This window comes from Camarhynchus parvulus, chromosome 10 (assembly GCF_901933205.1).
Source record: "Camarhynchus parvulus chromosome 10, STF_HiC, whole genome shotgun sequence".
NCBI lineage: Eukaryota > Metazoa > Chordata > Aves > Passeriformes > Thraupidae > Camarhynchus > Camarhynchus parvulus.
The window spans coordinates 20,040,095-20,054,451 of NC_044580.1; the positions used below are offsets into that span (position 1 = coordinate 20,040,095).

The 14,357-nt window shown below is 64.2% G+C and overlaps 3 protein-coding genes across 3 annotated transcripts; all 3 read right to left on the reverse strand.

Annotated features, from left to right (window-relative positions):
* Window positions 1-1,020: 1,020 nt before the first annotated feature.
* RCCD1 (RCC1 domain containing 1) lies at window positions 1,021-6,028 on the reverse strand. Its single transcript, XM_030955287.1, is given in 8 exon segments — window positions 1,021-1,396; window positions 1,602-1,631; window positions 1,794-1,946; window positions 2,068-2,172; window positions 2,355-2,476; window positions 5,096-5,256; window positions 5,259-5,449; window positions 5,853-6,028. Coding segments are annotated over 8 exon segments (1,062 nt in total). The 5' UTR covers window positions 6,010-6,028; the 3' UTR covers window positions 1,021-1,253.
* A 65-nt stretch (window positions 6,029-6,093) lies between these two features.
* On the reverse strand, window positions 6,094-12,479 carry UNC45A (unc-45 myosin chaperone A). Its single transcript, XM_030955280.1, has 20 exons — window positions 12,431-12,479; window positions 11,797-11,955; window positions 11,400-11,436; window positions 11,135-11,310; window positions 10,947-11,039; window positions 10,560-10,727; window positions 10,198-10,366; window positions 9,788-9,958; window positions 9,513-9,684; window positions 9,040-9,340; window positions 8,793-8,887; window positions 8,546-8,687; window positions 8,243-8,383; window positions 7,959-8,086; window positions 7,723-7,789; window positions 7,455-7,568; window positions 7,249-7,364; window positions 7,041-7,158; window positions 6,803-6,958; window positions 6,094-6,618 (listed from the first exon to the last, which is right to left on the reverse strand). The coding sequence occupies exons 1-20, from the start codon at window positions 12,440-12,442 to the stop codon at window positions 6,358-6,360; spliced, it is 2,796 nt and encodes a 931-aa protein (XP_030811140.1). The 5' UTR covers window positions 12,443-12,479; the 3' UTR covers window positions 6,094-6,357.
* Window positions 12,480-12,848: 369 nt separating this feature from the next.
* On the reverse strand, window positions 12,849-14,177 carry LOC115907539 (protein shisa-like-1). The gene is made up of 3 exons (XM_030955488.1): window positions 14,111-14,177; window positions 13,251-13,464; window positions 12,849-13,068 (listed from the first exon to the last, which is right to left on the reverse strand). Exons 1-3 carry the CDS (start codon window positions 14,175-14,177, stop codon window positions 12,849-12,851), a joined length of 501 nt encoding a protein of 166 aa, XP_030811348.1.
* Between the last annotated feature and the right edge of the window lie 180 nt (window positions 14,178-14,357).

The window sequence follows — 14,357 nt, forward strand, 5'->3', positions numbered from 1 at the left end:
CAATCAGGAGCCGGGCTGCAGCTTTTTCGGCCAACTCCAGCAGCCCCAGTCTGTGCCCTGATTGGCCAAATAATCTGGAATTCCGAGCTCTGATTGGCTGGAAGAGCTGGGGCTTCAATCCATGCCGTGATTGGCCAAACAAGGAGCGGTCCCTATCATTTCCTGATTGGCTAAAAAAGAAAAAACAAACCCTCGAATTTTCAATCTTCATCCGGATTGGCTGAAGAAGCAGTCTAATCCGAATCCGGATTGGCTGAAGTAGCAGTCTAATGCGAATCCGGATTGGCTGAAGAAGCAGTCTAATCCGAATCCGGATTGGCTGAAAAAGCTAGCCGTGAGCGGCTGCGCAAACCGAGCCTCAGTCCGGACCGTGCCGAGCCAGAGCCGCAGCCTCAGTCCCTGACCAAAAGGGATTTTTTTGCTGAGCAAAAAGCTGCAGTCCCGCTCCCCCAAACCACCCTCAGCCTTTCTCAGCTGCTTGCTCTCCCCCTGAACTGCCTACCAGAACTGTGGAGACAAGCACAGGGTGAAAGCCAGAAAACTTGTGATATGAGTCAACAGTTCAGTGTGCGAAGCAAAGGCCACACAGAACAAAGCAAAGCCAAGAATTCATTCCCTCCTTCCTACTGGTGTTCAGCCTCCCGACGACAGCAGGGTCCCATCACGGTAATGGTAACTCGGACAAAACCACCCCTGCTCTGAACATCCCCCCATTCCTTCTTCTCCTCCCCTTTCCACGCTGGCATGATGCCACATGGTCTGGGACACCTTCGGGGTCAGCTGGGGGTCCCCTGGTCCAGCTGTGTGTCCCAGCCCCCCACGAGTTCCTCTGCACGCCCCAGAGGAGCAGAATCAGCCTCAGCTCTGTGCCAGCGCGGCTCTCTCTGCCACTGCCCAGAGCGAGCACCGTGCTCACACAAACCCAGGCACGGCCCCGTGCAGTCCCTGCCCCAGGACAGCTTCACTGGAGCCCGATATGCTGGAACATGTCTCGCACACACCAACACTGCAGCCCTTATGGAAAAGTGAATTTAATGAACACATCCAGCCTGTCCCAGGGTGTCCCTGGCCCTGATGCAGCTGCAGCCCCACTCCAGCATGTCAATCAGGTCACTGCGGGCTGAACTCAGCCCTGTCCTGTGCCGCAGGAGGGCTGCCTGCCCTGCCCTGAGCACAGAGCAGTCCTGGAGCTGGTCCTGCAGAGCAGAGCCTGCCCTCACCGCCATCTGCAGCACCCACGGCTCCTGGGGCCCTCACGGCTCCCGCACACGCACATAGGTGGTCCAGGGCCCACACACCACCTCCTCCACCCGCAGCCCCTCGGCCACCAGGTGCTCCACACGGCGGGCCTGGTCAGAGCTGATGTTGTTCCCGTGTCCCAGCTGCCCGTATTTACCTGCAGACACAGTCATGACACAACGTGGCCCTGGGGCCTCACAGGGCAATTGCTCCTGGTGTTTGTGGGGAGGAAGGGAGGGAACACAAGAGCCCCCAGTGCTCACAGAACTCGTACAGCGATGAAAGAGCCAAGGGCGAGAGAACAGGAACCAGAAGTTGCTCCTGGGGAGGTTGTACACTCCCAAAGCAGAGGTGCCACTTACCCCAGCCCCAGGTGTAGAGCTCCCCGCCTCCTGCAACAGGGACAGCACCATCAGGCAGCACCCGGTGAGCTCCTTTCCCCACAGTGCTCCCCTGCCCCCAGAGGCACTGCCCCGCAGGCCCTGGTGAGCCCTGGAACCCCTTTAGAGCCCCTGCCCCCGGGGGCACTGCCCCCTGCCCCACTGGACACTCACGCGTGACCACGGCTGTGTGTCGGGAGCCACAGCTGACAGCGCTGACCTCCAGGTCCTGTGGCAGATCCAGCAGTGCTGGGAACGCCTGGATGGAGATGAATGCAGCATCCTGGGCAGCCAGCTGCTCCTGACAGGGCATCAGCTTGGTGCTCCCTGCACAAGAGGTGACAGCAGCATTGCTCACAGGCTGAACCGCGCTGGCCCTGCACCGAGCTGCAGGGGCTGTGCAGGAACCCGGCCCAGCCCTGCCCTCAGCCCGGCCAGCAGCACCCACCTGTGCCCGTGTCCTCATCCTGCGCTCGCTCCTCTGCCAGCGCTTTGGAGGGCAGGGCCAGCTGCCCCGATTCGTTCCAGCCCCACATGTACAGGTCTCCTGCCTCTGCGGTGGGGGAAAAACGCATCAGGCAGAGCTCAGCGCTGGGCCGCACTCGCTGGCAGCACTGGGTGCTCCGGGGACACCCACACCCCACATTCCCCAGCCAGGTCCCCCCGAGCCATGTGCTGCCAGCAGCGTGCCCAGCCGTACCCCCCAGCCCGGCCCCGCCCGGCCCGGCCCCTCACCGCTGAGGCTGGCCGAATGCCACCCGCCGGCCGCCACCGCCTGCATGGGCACCCCGGCCAGCGCCTCCACCAGCCGCGGCTGCAGCTCTGCCTCCAGCTGCCCGTGGCCCAGCTGCCCGTGCCTGCAGGGACACAGACATACACGCACACAGCCCACCGCCTCCAGCTCCTGCCTCCTGCCCACAGACCCCACCAAGCCCTTCCTGCTGCCACCAACCCAGCCACAGGCTGGCAGAGCCCGAGCAGCTGAGGGAACAGCCACAGCTGAGCAGAATTAACCCCAGGAAAAACCAAACGCCAGGGGGAGAATGATGCCCAGCACCAGACCACCAGCTACAGCCAGGGGTGGGTGGGCAGCAGTGGGACACAGCACCAGGGGCTTTAATTGCTTTAGTTGTCAAAGATGGGCAGAAGCAGGAGGGGCTGGCAGGAGCTGCAGGGGTGAGAGGAGCAGCTCAGCTGCAGAGTGGTGCCTGTTTGGTCTGGGGAGCTTCAGTGTGACAGCTCGGGACTGGAAAGGCTGTTCACATTCCATATGGAATCTGCAGAGGACTGAGGCAGACACACTGAGAGCTGAGGGGCAGGGAAGGGCCTGCTGCAACAGGAAACTGGCTCTGGGCACTCCCTCACCAGAGGGTAATGGGGACCACAGCCAGCAGTAGGAGAGGGGCTACACAGGGGTGAGCTGGGCCACCACCTGGCTACCACACAGCACAGCTGCCACACTGCAGGGCACACTGGCACAGGCAAGCGTGAGAGGATTCTCAGATGTGCTGAATAACCAAGCTACAAAAAAGTTTATCCTCAAGTACATATCCCCACATGTAGAAACCTTTCCTCTGAAGGGAAGGCAAGAAGGACCAAATAATGCAGTGCTGGCAAAGCAACAACTTCTGATGTAAACTGAGCGTTGTGTTTGCCACCAGCTAGCCCAGAGCCAGCGAGCGAGGAGCAGGGACTGGGGCAGGAAGCGCTCCTGAGCGATGAGAACAGGGAGGGCACTGGGCCAGGGCACCCAGCTCTGTGAAAGATGAGCAGTGCTGGGTTTGTATTCCTTAAGTAGCAAAGAGGAACAGAGCAACCCTTCCACTCTACAGCTGAGAACAAGCAGCTCCCGTGGCCAAGCCTCATCAGGCACCAGCAGAACTCAGGGATCCGGGGCACCTGTGGCTGGGCTCTCCAGCACCTGACTGGGGCAGCAAATGCACAGACAACCCCCTAATGAACTGCTGTCCCAGAGTGACTTTATGATGCTTATACCCCCAGCCACCTGTTTTCTTTATGCTGGATATTAAGTTCTGTGCTTTAAAGACTGGTTCTGAGAGCAAAAGGAGGAAAAAAGAAACACAGAGTTTGTTTTCAAAAGCTGCACTCACTCCCCCACATCATTCTGCTAGACTGTGTTGTCTGAAGCACAAACAGACAGCAGGAGAAAGCTCTCCTTTGCTTTTTAGTTAGTATTTTTTTAGCTAGCTGAGGCAGTGAAGTTCCCTAGACTATGAGTTTTCTTTTTCTTAGAACTGTTCAAACCTACTCTAAACTGAAGACCCAAAAGAACACCAAGAGCTCACACCTGTAACTCCCCAAAGCATAGGATGCTGCATTCCAGAGCCACAAAGTCTAATAAAAGACTAAGCAAGCCAATCTACACCTCACAGAAAAACCTCTCTAAATTTGCCATCTCTTCAGAACAGCAAAAATTTTTTCTTTGTTTAATATTACTCTTTTTTTATACTTGTGAATTCTTTGCTTATTTTAATAAACAGGTTTTTTCCACTTTTCCCCAAAGAAATCTTTCCCCAAACCAATTTAGGGGAGAGGCCACTTGAATTTACTTTCTAAAAGAACCCCACTCAGAAATTTCCTCCCAAAATTTACCCTAAACCAAAACAAATACAAGAAGAAACACCTTTGTGAGAATAAACTGAGCGGTGCCACCAGGCGTTAAATGCACCCGAGTTCAGCTGCTGGCAGGTGACACGGGGCGCTGGGGCTGGAGGGTTTTCCCAAGGGGTTCATTCCCCTCCACAGGCTGAACCAGAGGGACCTGGCACTGAACTGTCACAGACTGATGGAATCCATCTCCAGCTCAGAAACACAAGAGCTTTGCTGCCAGCTGGTGTTGTGTGGCAAGCTACAGAAGAGCAGGGACAGAGCAGGGACCTTGATGGTCATACAGAGACCCAAGCATCCTCGGAGACTGCCCTGAGGGAGCCAAAAGTCAGAGCAGAGACCAGAGTCAGCAGCCAGAGACCCAGTGCCCGGAGATGAGACAGGGCTGCCCATGGGGCCAGCGAGGGTGGACTCAGTGGGAACAGGGGCATGGCAAGGCCAGCGCCCCCCAAGAGAAGCCTTGATTTGGGATGCCTGTGCCGGGGAACCTGGCTGTGGTGAGGGACAGATCCCATCAGCATGTGGGTGAGTACTGGGCACCTGCAGCTGTACCCCAATACTTCTCTCAGCTGTAAGGTAACATTCCCAAGTCCATCCCCAGGGGAAAGTCAGGAGGCATATGCTGGCCCCAGGCAGTGTGCGCAGGCTAATGGGGGCTCAGCCCCTGAGGTGACCCCCATTCTGACACGCTTTCACCTGCACTCCCCCTGTATCCCCCACATCCCTTCTGCATCCCCCATCATCGTTCTCTCTGCCTCCCACCAGCACCGTGCTTGTCCCGGAGCTCCCTGCAGGCCCACCCGCCGCCGTCCCTCTCCAGCCCCCTGTGCCCGCACAGCCCTGCTCACCTGCCACCGCCCCAGGAGAACACCTCCCCGGCGGCGCCCAGCGCTAGGGCGTGCTCCGTGCCCAGCACCAGCCGCCGGGCCCGCACGCCGGCCGGCAGCGCGGTAAAGAAGGGCGGCCGCGGCGTGGCGAAGCCGCCGGGCAGGAGCGGCAGCGGCCGGCGCCAGGGGGCTCCGGCGGCAGCGGCCGGCTCCAGGCGGGCTCGCCCTGCAGCGCTGCCCCCAGCGCCGCCTCCCGCCGCCAGGCGCCGACCGCCGCCGCGCCCCGCAGCACCAGGTGCGTCTCGGACGGCAGCGCCTCGGCCCAGCCCGGCAGCCGCCGCCGCAGCCCCGCGCTCCGCACCTCCAGCCCCGCGCCTGCCGCGGCGGCATCTCAGCGACCGGCGCTGGGCACAGCCCGGGGGGACCGGGGACACCGGGGAACGAGCGCCGGGGGGCTGCTGGGGGACGGGACGGGAACGTCACCGGGGAACCGGCGGGGAGCATCCCGGGGGAACGGGCGCGGTGGGAGCGCTGGGGGGGTCCCATCCCGGGGGAACGGGCGCGGTGGGAGCGCTGGAGGGGTCCCATCCCGGAGGAACCGGCGTCAGGGGAAGGGGCGGACAGGACGAACCGAGGCGACCGGCGCGGCAGCGCACGGCGGGAACGGGACCCGCCATCCCGGGGAGCGGCAAAGGGAAACGGGCACGGGCCGGCCAAGGGCCGCGCTGCCCCGCGGGAGGGACGGGAGCGGGGCTCCGGGCGGGCCGGGGGCGCTCACCGGTCTCCACGACCACGTAGCTCCAGGCGGGCCACACGCGGGAGATCCCCTCGGGGCCCGCCTCCAGCCGCCACGGGTCCGGGCCCGGGCCCGGCTCCCCGGCCGCCTCCTCGGGGCTGAACCCGAACACGAGCCACAGGCAGGCGGGCGCCGCCATGGCTGGGGCGGAACCGGGAGAGGAGGGGCCGGACGTGACGGCGAGGGGCGGGCGGACAGACGGACAGACGGACGGAGGCCGGGCCGTGGTCCAAGAGTAGCTTTAGTGTTCCCGGGTGGGCCTGGCTCCGCCGCGCCGGGCCCGCCCCGGGTCGGCCCTCCCGGCTAAGGCAGACGGTGGCAAAGGCAGCGGCAAGCCCTGTGCTCCCCCTCGCCCCGGGGCACCGCGCGGGCCCCGCCCCGGGCAGTGCTGAGCCAGCTCCGCGTGCAGCCGGAGCCCAGGGCCGCCCTGGGACAGCGTGTGAGCCCCGGCCTGGGCAGCGTGTGCAGCGAGCGGGACCCGCGGGCCTCAGGCGAGGCCGGGGTTGGGCTTGATGAGCCCGTAAGCCACTGCGTGTGCCAGGCTCTCCTGGGCCGCCTGCGCCACCCGCGGCTTGTCCTTGTCCTTGGCAAGCACAGAGAGGATCTCCAGCATCTCGCTGGCGATGAGCTGCTCGGCCACCTCCCGAGCAGCTGCCATCATGTTCATCACCACCACGGCGCCACGGTGCTGCAGCTCTGCACTGGCGCTCAGCAGCAGGGCCTGCAGGATCTCCAGCCAGTGCACCGTCTGCAGGGGAGTGGGGCCAACATCATCACGGACCCCAAGAGAAGGGTTCCAGCTCCCCCCCTAGAGCCCCATCTCAGAGTCTGGCCCAAGCCGTGACAGGTTGCCCTGTCTTCTGGGGCCAGAGCTCCAAGCTGCCGCGGGGAGGGAATAAGGGACACAGGCTGCTGTGTTAGGGTGCACTCACCACCTGGGGGATCCGCTTGCAGATGGGGGGATGCAGGGTAGTCAGCATGGCCAGGGTCCCCGAGGCTGCCCGCCGCAGCTTCTCATCCTCCTCCCCACTGTACAGGACCATCAGCTTCAGCCGGTCGCTGCCCTCAGCCAGGAACATCTCCTGCACCTGCACAGGGGAAAGAGGAGGGATCAGGGGGGTGTGGTGGTCCAGCAGCCCAGCACAGACCCCAGCCCATCCCGGCCTTCACCTCCTTGCTCATGGCCATGTTGCACATGCACTCAGTTGCGGCTAGCCGGATCAGCTCGTGCTCCTCAAACATGTAGCCCTCGATCATGGGCACAGCCCGCTCTTTCAGGATCTTCTGCCTGGGAGGCAAGCGGGCAGTGAGCGCTCCCTGCCCAGGGCAGCCCGCCAGGCCCGAGGGCACAGCCAGCCACCCTCTCCCCCATCCCTACCGCAGCCTCTCGCTGATGCCAGCCAGGTTGGTCAACGCCATCAGCCCCTCAAAGTTCTCCAGGCCTGTGCGCTGCAGGTGCAGGAGGCTGACCAGGGGCCGCACCACCTCATAGATCTGGGGAGACAGAACGCATGGCACTGAGTCAATGCCCACTGCTGCTCCCAACTGAGCCCCTGCCTGGCAGCCCCCAGCCCCAGCACTCACCCGCTCCCCAGGGAACGCCATCTCCGGGTTGGACGTGATGGTGATCTTTGCTAGGGCCTGCGCTGCCTTGGTCTGCCCCACCTCAGTGCCCTCCAGGGACAGTGGGATCAGAGCCTGGGGGCAGAAACAGCAGCTTGTCCTGCAGCCAAGGCCACAGCACCCAGGGCAGCTTTCCCCAGCCTCATGTCCAGGGGAGCCAGTGCAGCCCTACTAAACCCAGCACCCCCTGGAGCAGTGCACGGCAGCACAGCGGGATCCATGCTCTCACCTTGCCTCCTCCCTGAGCAACCACACCACCGCGGTCTTCTGCCTCCTCCACCAGTGCCAAGAACACTCTAGGGACCAAGTGGGACTGGTTGCAGCACTTGGATCGTCACAGTGGGCCCAGGCTGCACCAGACTCCTGAACATCCTCCCTGCTGTCCAGGAGCTGGCCTTCAGCACAGGCACGCAAGTTCACCAGCAGGATGCTGGCAGGCTGGGACCCCAGCTCCCTCTGTCCCACCTGGAGATGAGCTCCCGGCAGGAGCTGGTGAGCGCCGGGTTCTCGCTCTTCACCATGCAGGCCAGAGCCGACACCACGCCGGCCGTCAGCAGCTTCCGCACGCGCCGCTTCACAAACTCGGGCTTGTCCTGTGCCACAGGCAGGGCACGCTGGGCTCAGGAGCACCAGCACCTGTGCAGGTGCCCAACTCCACCCTGTGGGCCTCAAGGACACCATGGCCACACTGGGAGCCCAGGCTGTCCCACCACCCGCTCTCCTCCTAAGCACAGCAGTGCCCTGCTCACCTTGGGGTGCTGCTCTGGGATGTGCTGCTTGGCATACTTGGCCAGCTCCAGCATCTGCGGGTCAGGCTCCTCGTGGTCATAGCTGTTGGTACAGTTCACCAGCGTGGAGGCAACAGCATAGAGCACACTCCTGTCCTCTGACTGTGGCGACAGTGGGCACCTGTCACACTCACAGCAGGGAGGAGCAGCCAGGACTGGAGCCCACCCAGCTTCTCCCACACCCCCCCCGAGCATGAGCCCCACACCTGCTCCAGCACATTTCCCTGGTGCCAGGGTGCCCATCCCACAGCTCTTGGTATGCACCTTAGCCAGCTGGAACATGGCCTGCATTGCTGCTTTGTCCTCCACAAACTCCTCCTTGACATCTGCATCGAAGGTGAGGTAGGCCAGGCCCTCCACAGCCCAGCGCCGCGTGCCCGCATCGATGGCCTCGTTGCAGAGCCACCTGGAGAGTGCTCCCTGAGCCTGGCTGTGGGGCTGTGCACAGCCCAGCTGCAGGGAGCCCAGCTGGGGGGTGCCTTGCCCACCCCCCACACCCAGCCCCACTCACTTGCGGCACTGCTTGGCCAGCTTCATGGTGGATCCCTCGGCAAACTGCTTCATGCTGAAGTCCGTGCCTCCAGCAGATCCCAGCTTGCAGAGCCCCTGCAGCCAGGAAGAGAGTGTGGGAGCAGGAATGCATGTAGGCAACCTGATGTGAGTCCTGGACCCACAGCAGCGGAGAGCAGTGCTGTGACCGGAGGTCCTGCACCCACAGCCCACAGAGGGCCCTGTCACACCCTGTGCCAGCTGCTCACCACGAGGGCGCGGATGCGGATGCTGTCCCTCTCGCTGTGCTTGTAAATCTCCTTGAGCAGGTTGACGCCGTTGGCCGTGATGAAGGAGGCGCGCTTGGCCTTGTCGGCCGCGTGGATCAGCGCCTCCACGGCCACCAGCTGGTGTGCCTCGCAGACAGATGCGCAGAGGGACAGCACGCTGTCCATGATGCCCTCCAGCTCCAGCACCCTGTTCCCTGCATCTGAGGGACCCTGCAGCAGGCACGACACTGTCTGAATGGCCCGCAGCTTTCCCGGCAGCTCGTGCCCCTCGAACCAGCTCCTTCAGGGAAAGACCACCAGAAAGGGTCAGCATGATCCACCTGCTTCTTCCTGCCCCACCTGCTGAACCTCCCCCACAGCAGGCGCCCAGTCAGCTTTAGCACTGAGGGTGACAGGTGCTGCCAGGCTGCAGGTGACAAAAGCCCCGTCACTCCCAGGACACCCTGGCTCACCTCACATAGTCCTCACACAGACGGTGGAAGTTTTCCCTCTCGGCATCACACTTCAGGTCCTCATACAGTTTGCTCAGCAGAACAGAGGTGCTCATCCGGCTGTTCTCTGTCACGGGCAGGCTGCCCGAGCTGCCGCACACTGTGCTGCCCACCTCCAGGATTTTCTTCAGGCCTGGGAAAGGTCAGACAGTCCAGTGAGGGGCACAGTGGCATGTGCAGACCTGGGGCAGAGGAGCACGATGCCCCAGCAGGACATTGCTAGCTGTTCCACTAACCCTGATCAATCACCCAGAGGCTCAGGCTGTTGTTGGTCTCCTTTGGTGACTTCCTGGGCACCACCTTGATGAGCAGGTTGAGGGCGTTGTCACGGCCATGCGCTGAGGCCCCATCCAGCACTAGCAGCTCCAGGAGGTGCTTGATCAGCAATTTCAGGTCCTTGGAGGAATCTTCCAAAAAAGACAGTGCCCAGCAGTCAGCACCCTGGGCATGGCCTCACGTCCCCCATGGTACAGTTGGCAGAGATGCTGCCATGACCAGGGGCTTCTGCCTCCTATTAACCCTGGATCAGAGCCTGGCTTTGCTGCAGGGAGCAGTGACAGGGCAGCAGCAAATAGCCCCACGGCACCTCTTGCACCTGCCTGGGGCTCTCCCCGTACAAGAGCCAGCCAGGGCAGCCCACACTCACCCAGCACCACTGCATCCTCCTTCCCTCGGAAGTCTTTCTGCAGCCCCTCCTTCAGGGAGTCGAACATCACGTGCAGCAGGTTGCAGGCAGCCAGGGACACCTGCTCGTGCTCCACACCCAGCACTGCTGCGAGACGGGGAGCCCCCAGTTCCGCCAGGATGGCCGCGGTCTGCAGGTACAGGCACACCTGTCCTCCGGAGCCCTTGGGGAAGCCTTGCTGCTCCCCAGCCCCTTATCAGGATGGTTTCCTCTCACAAGTTCAGGCCTGGCAGGGAACAGCTCAGAGCTCCCCTGTGTGACCCTCTGCAGCCTCCCCAGCACAGCTTTCCCCTGGGCCCAGCCCTGGGTGTGGTGGCACCTACACGAGAGCGGTGGCCGGAGCACAGCCCCACCAGCGTGCGCAGGGCTGCCAGCATCAGGTCAGCCTTGGCTGTGTCCAGCAGCTGCATCAGCAGCCGCACACCGTCACTCTGGAAGATCTTCTCTGCTCCAGCCTCTTCTCGTGCCAGCACGATCAGGTTCTGCGCAGCCTGGGGAAGGAGAGTTCAGTCTGGGTCACAGCAGCACACTGCACAAGGACCTGCTAGCAGCTGCAGGCACCCACCCTCCACCCGTCTTGGGGAGCATTCTGTGGGCGGCAAGCCCAGCCTGCCCAGGCAGCATCACTCAGCCACCGCTGGCCAGGAGCAACAATCCTCCCCTCCTCTCCTCCCAGCCACAGCATTGCACCCCGCTCCCTGAGCTCAGACTTTCTGCTTCTTGTCCGCATCCTTTTCTTCAAGATCCAGCAAGATCTGGAACATCTGCTCTACTTTCGAGTCCGTGCAGGACATGGCCTTCATCTGCAACGGAGCAGAAAGAGCGGCTCAGTCCTCCCCGCCTTCTCCTGCCACCCACACCCCCAGCAGGCCGGCAGCCCCCAGCGCCCCACGCTGACCTTCTCGTGCATGCTGCTGCCCAGGGCACGCAGGGCCTCCTGGAAGGCCTTGTTGCGGGGCTCCAGGCTGAGGCAGCGCTGCAGGTCGCTGACGGCCTGGTCCATGCGGCCCAGCTGCTGCAGCGCCTGGCTGCGGCGGAACAGCGCCTTCACGTCCCGCCCGTCCGCGGCGATGGCTGCGCACAGCGGTCACTCACCGGGCCCACCGCCTGCCCGCCGCCCCACGGGCGGCTCGCAAGCTGCTCCCCAGCCCCACCGACAGTACCTTTGCTGGCATCGGCCTCTGCCTTGGTGTAATCCTCCTGTGCAGAGACAGGAGAGAAAAATGCCTGAGTACTGCTGGCACAAGCCCCACGCAGCCTACACCCCTAACTTTGGGGACAGGATGGGAACAGCATCACTGGAGACAGGGAGCCAGCACAGTGGGACACCCTGTCTTTCCCAGAATACAACCCTCAGAGGGCGTCCAGGGAGCCCTATGGCCCCCAGTGCTTTTCAGGCACTTCTGGTCTACTCAAGCCCCTGAAGTTCCTCGTGTCCACCCCCTGCCCCAGACAAAGATTCCCTGCCAGAGATCAGAGAGACTGTGACTGCTTGGGAACAGCCCCAGCCAGCCGGGCAGGTTCGTGCAGGCCGCGGGGACGCACCCGCCCAGCGCTCACCAGCTTCAGGTAACATGCGGCCCGGTTGCGGTGCAGCACGGCGCGCTCCGACGGGGCCTCGCTCAGGCTCAGAGCCTCCGTGTAGGCAGCGAGGGCGGCTGCGTGATCCCCCGCCTGGAACAGCGCGTTACCCCGCGCCCGAAGCTGCTCCGCCGTCACCTGCCGAGGGGCACCGGCTGGGACACAGCCCTGGGCCCCGCACGGATCCAGGACAGGGAGTCCCGGGACAGGGAGCTCCGGAACAGGGACCCCCGGGACAGGGAGCCTCGGGACAGGGAACCCTGGGACAGGGATTCAGGGACCCCCGCCCGGGACAGGGAACCCCGGGACAGGGATCCAGGGACCCTCGGGACAGGGACCCCCGGGATAGGGACCCCCGGGACAGGGATCCAGGGACCCTCGGGACAAGGACCCCCGGGACAGGGATCCAGGGACCCTCAGGACAGGGACCCCCGGGACAGGGATCCAGGGACCCTCGGGACAAGGACCCCCGGGACAGGGATCCAGGGACCCTCAGGACAGGGACCCCCGGGACAGGGATCCAGGGACCCTCGGGACAAGGACCCCCGGGACAGGGATCCAGGGACCCCCGGGACAGGGACCCGCCGGCCCGGTCCCGCCCAGCCTCGCTCACCGGCTCCTCCATCGCGCCGCACCCGTGACGTCACCGCGGATCGCCTGGGGAACCCTGACGCCACCGCCCTTGTCACGTGACGGGGCGCGCCCTGAGGCGGGCGGGGCCGACGCTGCAGCGCCGCCTCGCGGCCCGGCGGTGCCAGCACCGACCGGCGGCGGCCCTGTGTGTGTCCCCGCGTCCCCCGCACCCTCCCACTGCCCCGTACTGAATCCCGGAGAGCGAGTGTCCCCTGTCCAGCCCCTTATTAACCCCGCAGTTCGAGTGTCCCCCCGTACTGCCCCCCCGTCCTACGCCCCCGTGGTGCACCCTGAGGTGCGAGTGTCCCCCCCGTGCTGCACCCCGGGATGCGAGTGACCCCCCCGTCCCCCGGGTGCAAGCCCCCCCGTGTGCCCCCCCTGCCCTGCCGTGGGCGCCCTCAGCAGCCCCGGCCGGGCCGGGTCACTCTGGGGGCACCGTGCGGAGCCCGGGCGCCGGCCGGGTGCCGCCGCGGGGCTCCGCGGGGCACGCAGCAGGCACGGGGCAGCAGGCGGCGGAGGCGGCACCGGCAGGTCCAGTAGAAATGGCAGAGGTCGATGGCCATCAGCACGAGGACGAGGAGCCCATAGAGCCCCACGAAAGGCAGGGCCAGCGGGTTCCTGCGGGGTGGGGCACTTCAGGGGGGCAGCCGTGACCCTCCGTGGTACCGGGGAGGGCCAGGTGGGGCCCCTGTGGGCTCCGAAGGACACCAGAGGCCCTGCCCCAGCAGCCAGGAGAAGCCCCTGGGGGTGTCCCAAGGCCCCCCATCCTCAGGAGCACAGCCGGCTGCAGCCCTGCTCACCGCAGTAGACCAGGGCTAGCCAGGCTCGACAGGTTCACTCCAGTGAGGGCTTCCAGGGCCAGCTGAGAGCAGCAGGACTTGAGAGCCTCCAGGCGGGGCTGGCAGCAGTAGCGGTGGCCGGGGGGGTCCGTCAGCCGCGGGCAGTAGAAGCCGGGGTGGGAGCGGCCATCAGGGCCCGCGTAGCCCTCGCAGAGGTGCAGGTTCTGCGCCAAGACTGCAGCGGGGAGCAGGGCATTGCAGAGGGCAGGGAACAACCCCCACTGCGGGGACATGGGAACTGTGCAGGGCCTGTAGGACAGGCTGCCAGCTCCACAGCATGCTCTGTGTCGTGATGCAGCAGAGCAGGGCTGGGCAGGGCTGGGCTCGGCAGTCCCAGGGAGCCTGGCTAACGTGGCATGGGGGCCCTGGCTCAGCCCCCCTCAGAGTGGGCAACACGCCACGAGGCAGCAGTGGCTGAGCAGACTCCCCTGGCACTGCCTTCTGGTGCCATGGCCCTGTGTACACTGTGACCTCCAGTGCTCACTGAGGCCTCGGCAAGGGCAAACATGGGCAAGCGCAGTGATGGTGGCAGACAGAGGGGAAACCGCCTGGGACATCAGGTCAGCCCCCAGCCCCCGTGCTGAACACCCTCCCTGTGTCCCCTGTGGGGACAGCACTTAGCCCCCACAGCAGTGCTGCAGTGGGAGGAACCCCAGCAGCACCACACCTGGGCCCGCATCCCCAGTGTTGAGCACCAACTCTCCCTGCAGAGCGCTGCCTCCCAGCACAGACCCCCACCGCTGCTGGGGAGCGACCCTCAGGGGACAAGGCCCCAGCAGGGGTGGGCTCAGGGAACAGGAGGGGCAGGAATGGGGCTGTACCTGTCCCAAGGATGCTGGGCAACAGAGCCGCGGTAAGGAGCAGCTGGAGCAGGTGCCCATCCAGCATCTTCCCGGCCAGTCCTGGGCAGAGTCAGCTGTGGCTCCAGTGGAGGCAGAAACCACAGCTCCTCCTGCTCCCGCCTCCATCGAGCCTCCACCAAGAGCCGCTCAGAGCCATTAGAGCCTCTGCACTCCCCTGTCCGCAGGGACCGGGCTGGAGGCGGGAGCATCAGTAATGAGCTTCTAG

Coding starts and splice junctions, on each gene's coding strand:
- UNC45A (XM_030955280.1), bottom strand. Junction 11,437..11,796: donor CCGCATGTTACCTGAAGCTG/GTGAGCGCTGGG, acceptor GTCTCTGCACAG/GAGGATTACACCAAGGCAGA. Junction 8,087..8,242: donor TCCCAGAGCAGCACCCCAAG/GTGAGCAGGGCA, acceptor CCTGTGGCACAG/GACAAGCCCGAGTTTGTGAA.
- LOC115907539 (XM_030955488.1), bottom strand. CDS start 14,177: ATGCTGGATGGGCACCTGCTCCAGCTGCTCCTTACCGCGGCTCTGTTG. Junction 13,465..14,110: donor GCCCAGCATCCTTGGGACAG/GTACAGCCCCAT, acceptor TCCCCGCTGCAG/TCTTGGCGCAGAACCTGCAC. Junction 13,069..13,250: donor GCTAGCCCTGGTCTACTGCG/GTGAGCAGGGCT, acceptor CCCACCCCGCAG/GAACCCGCTGGCCCTGCCTT.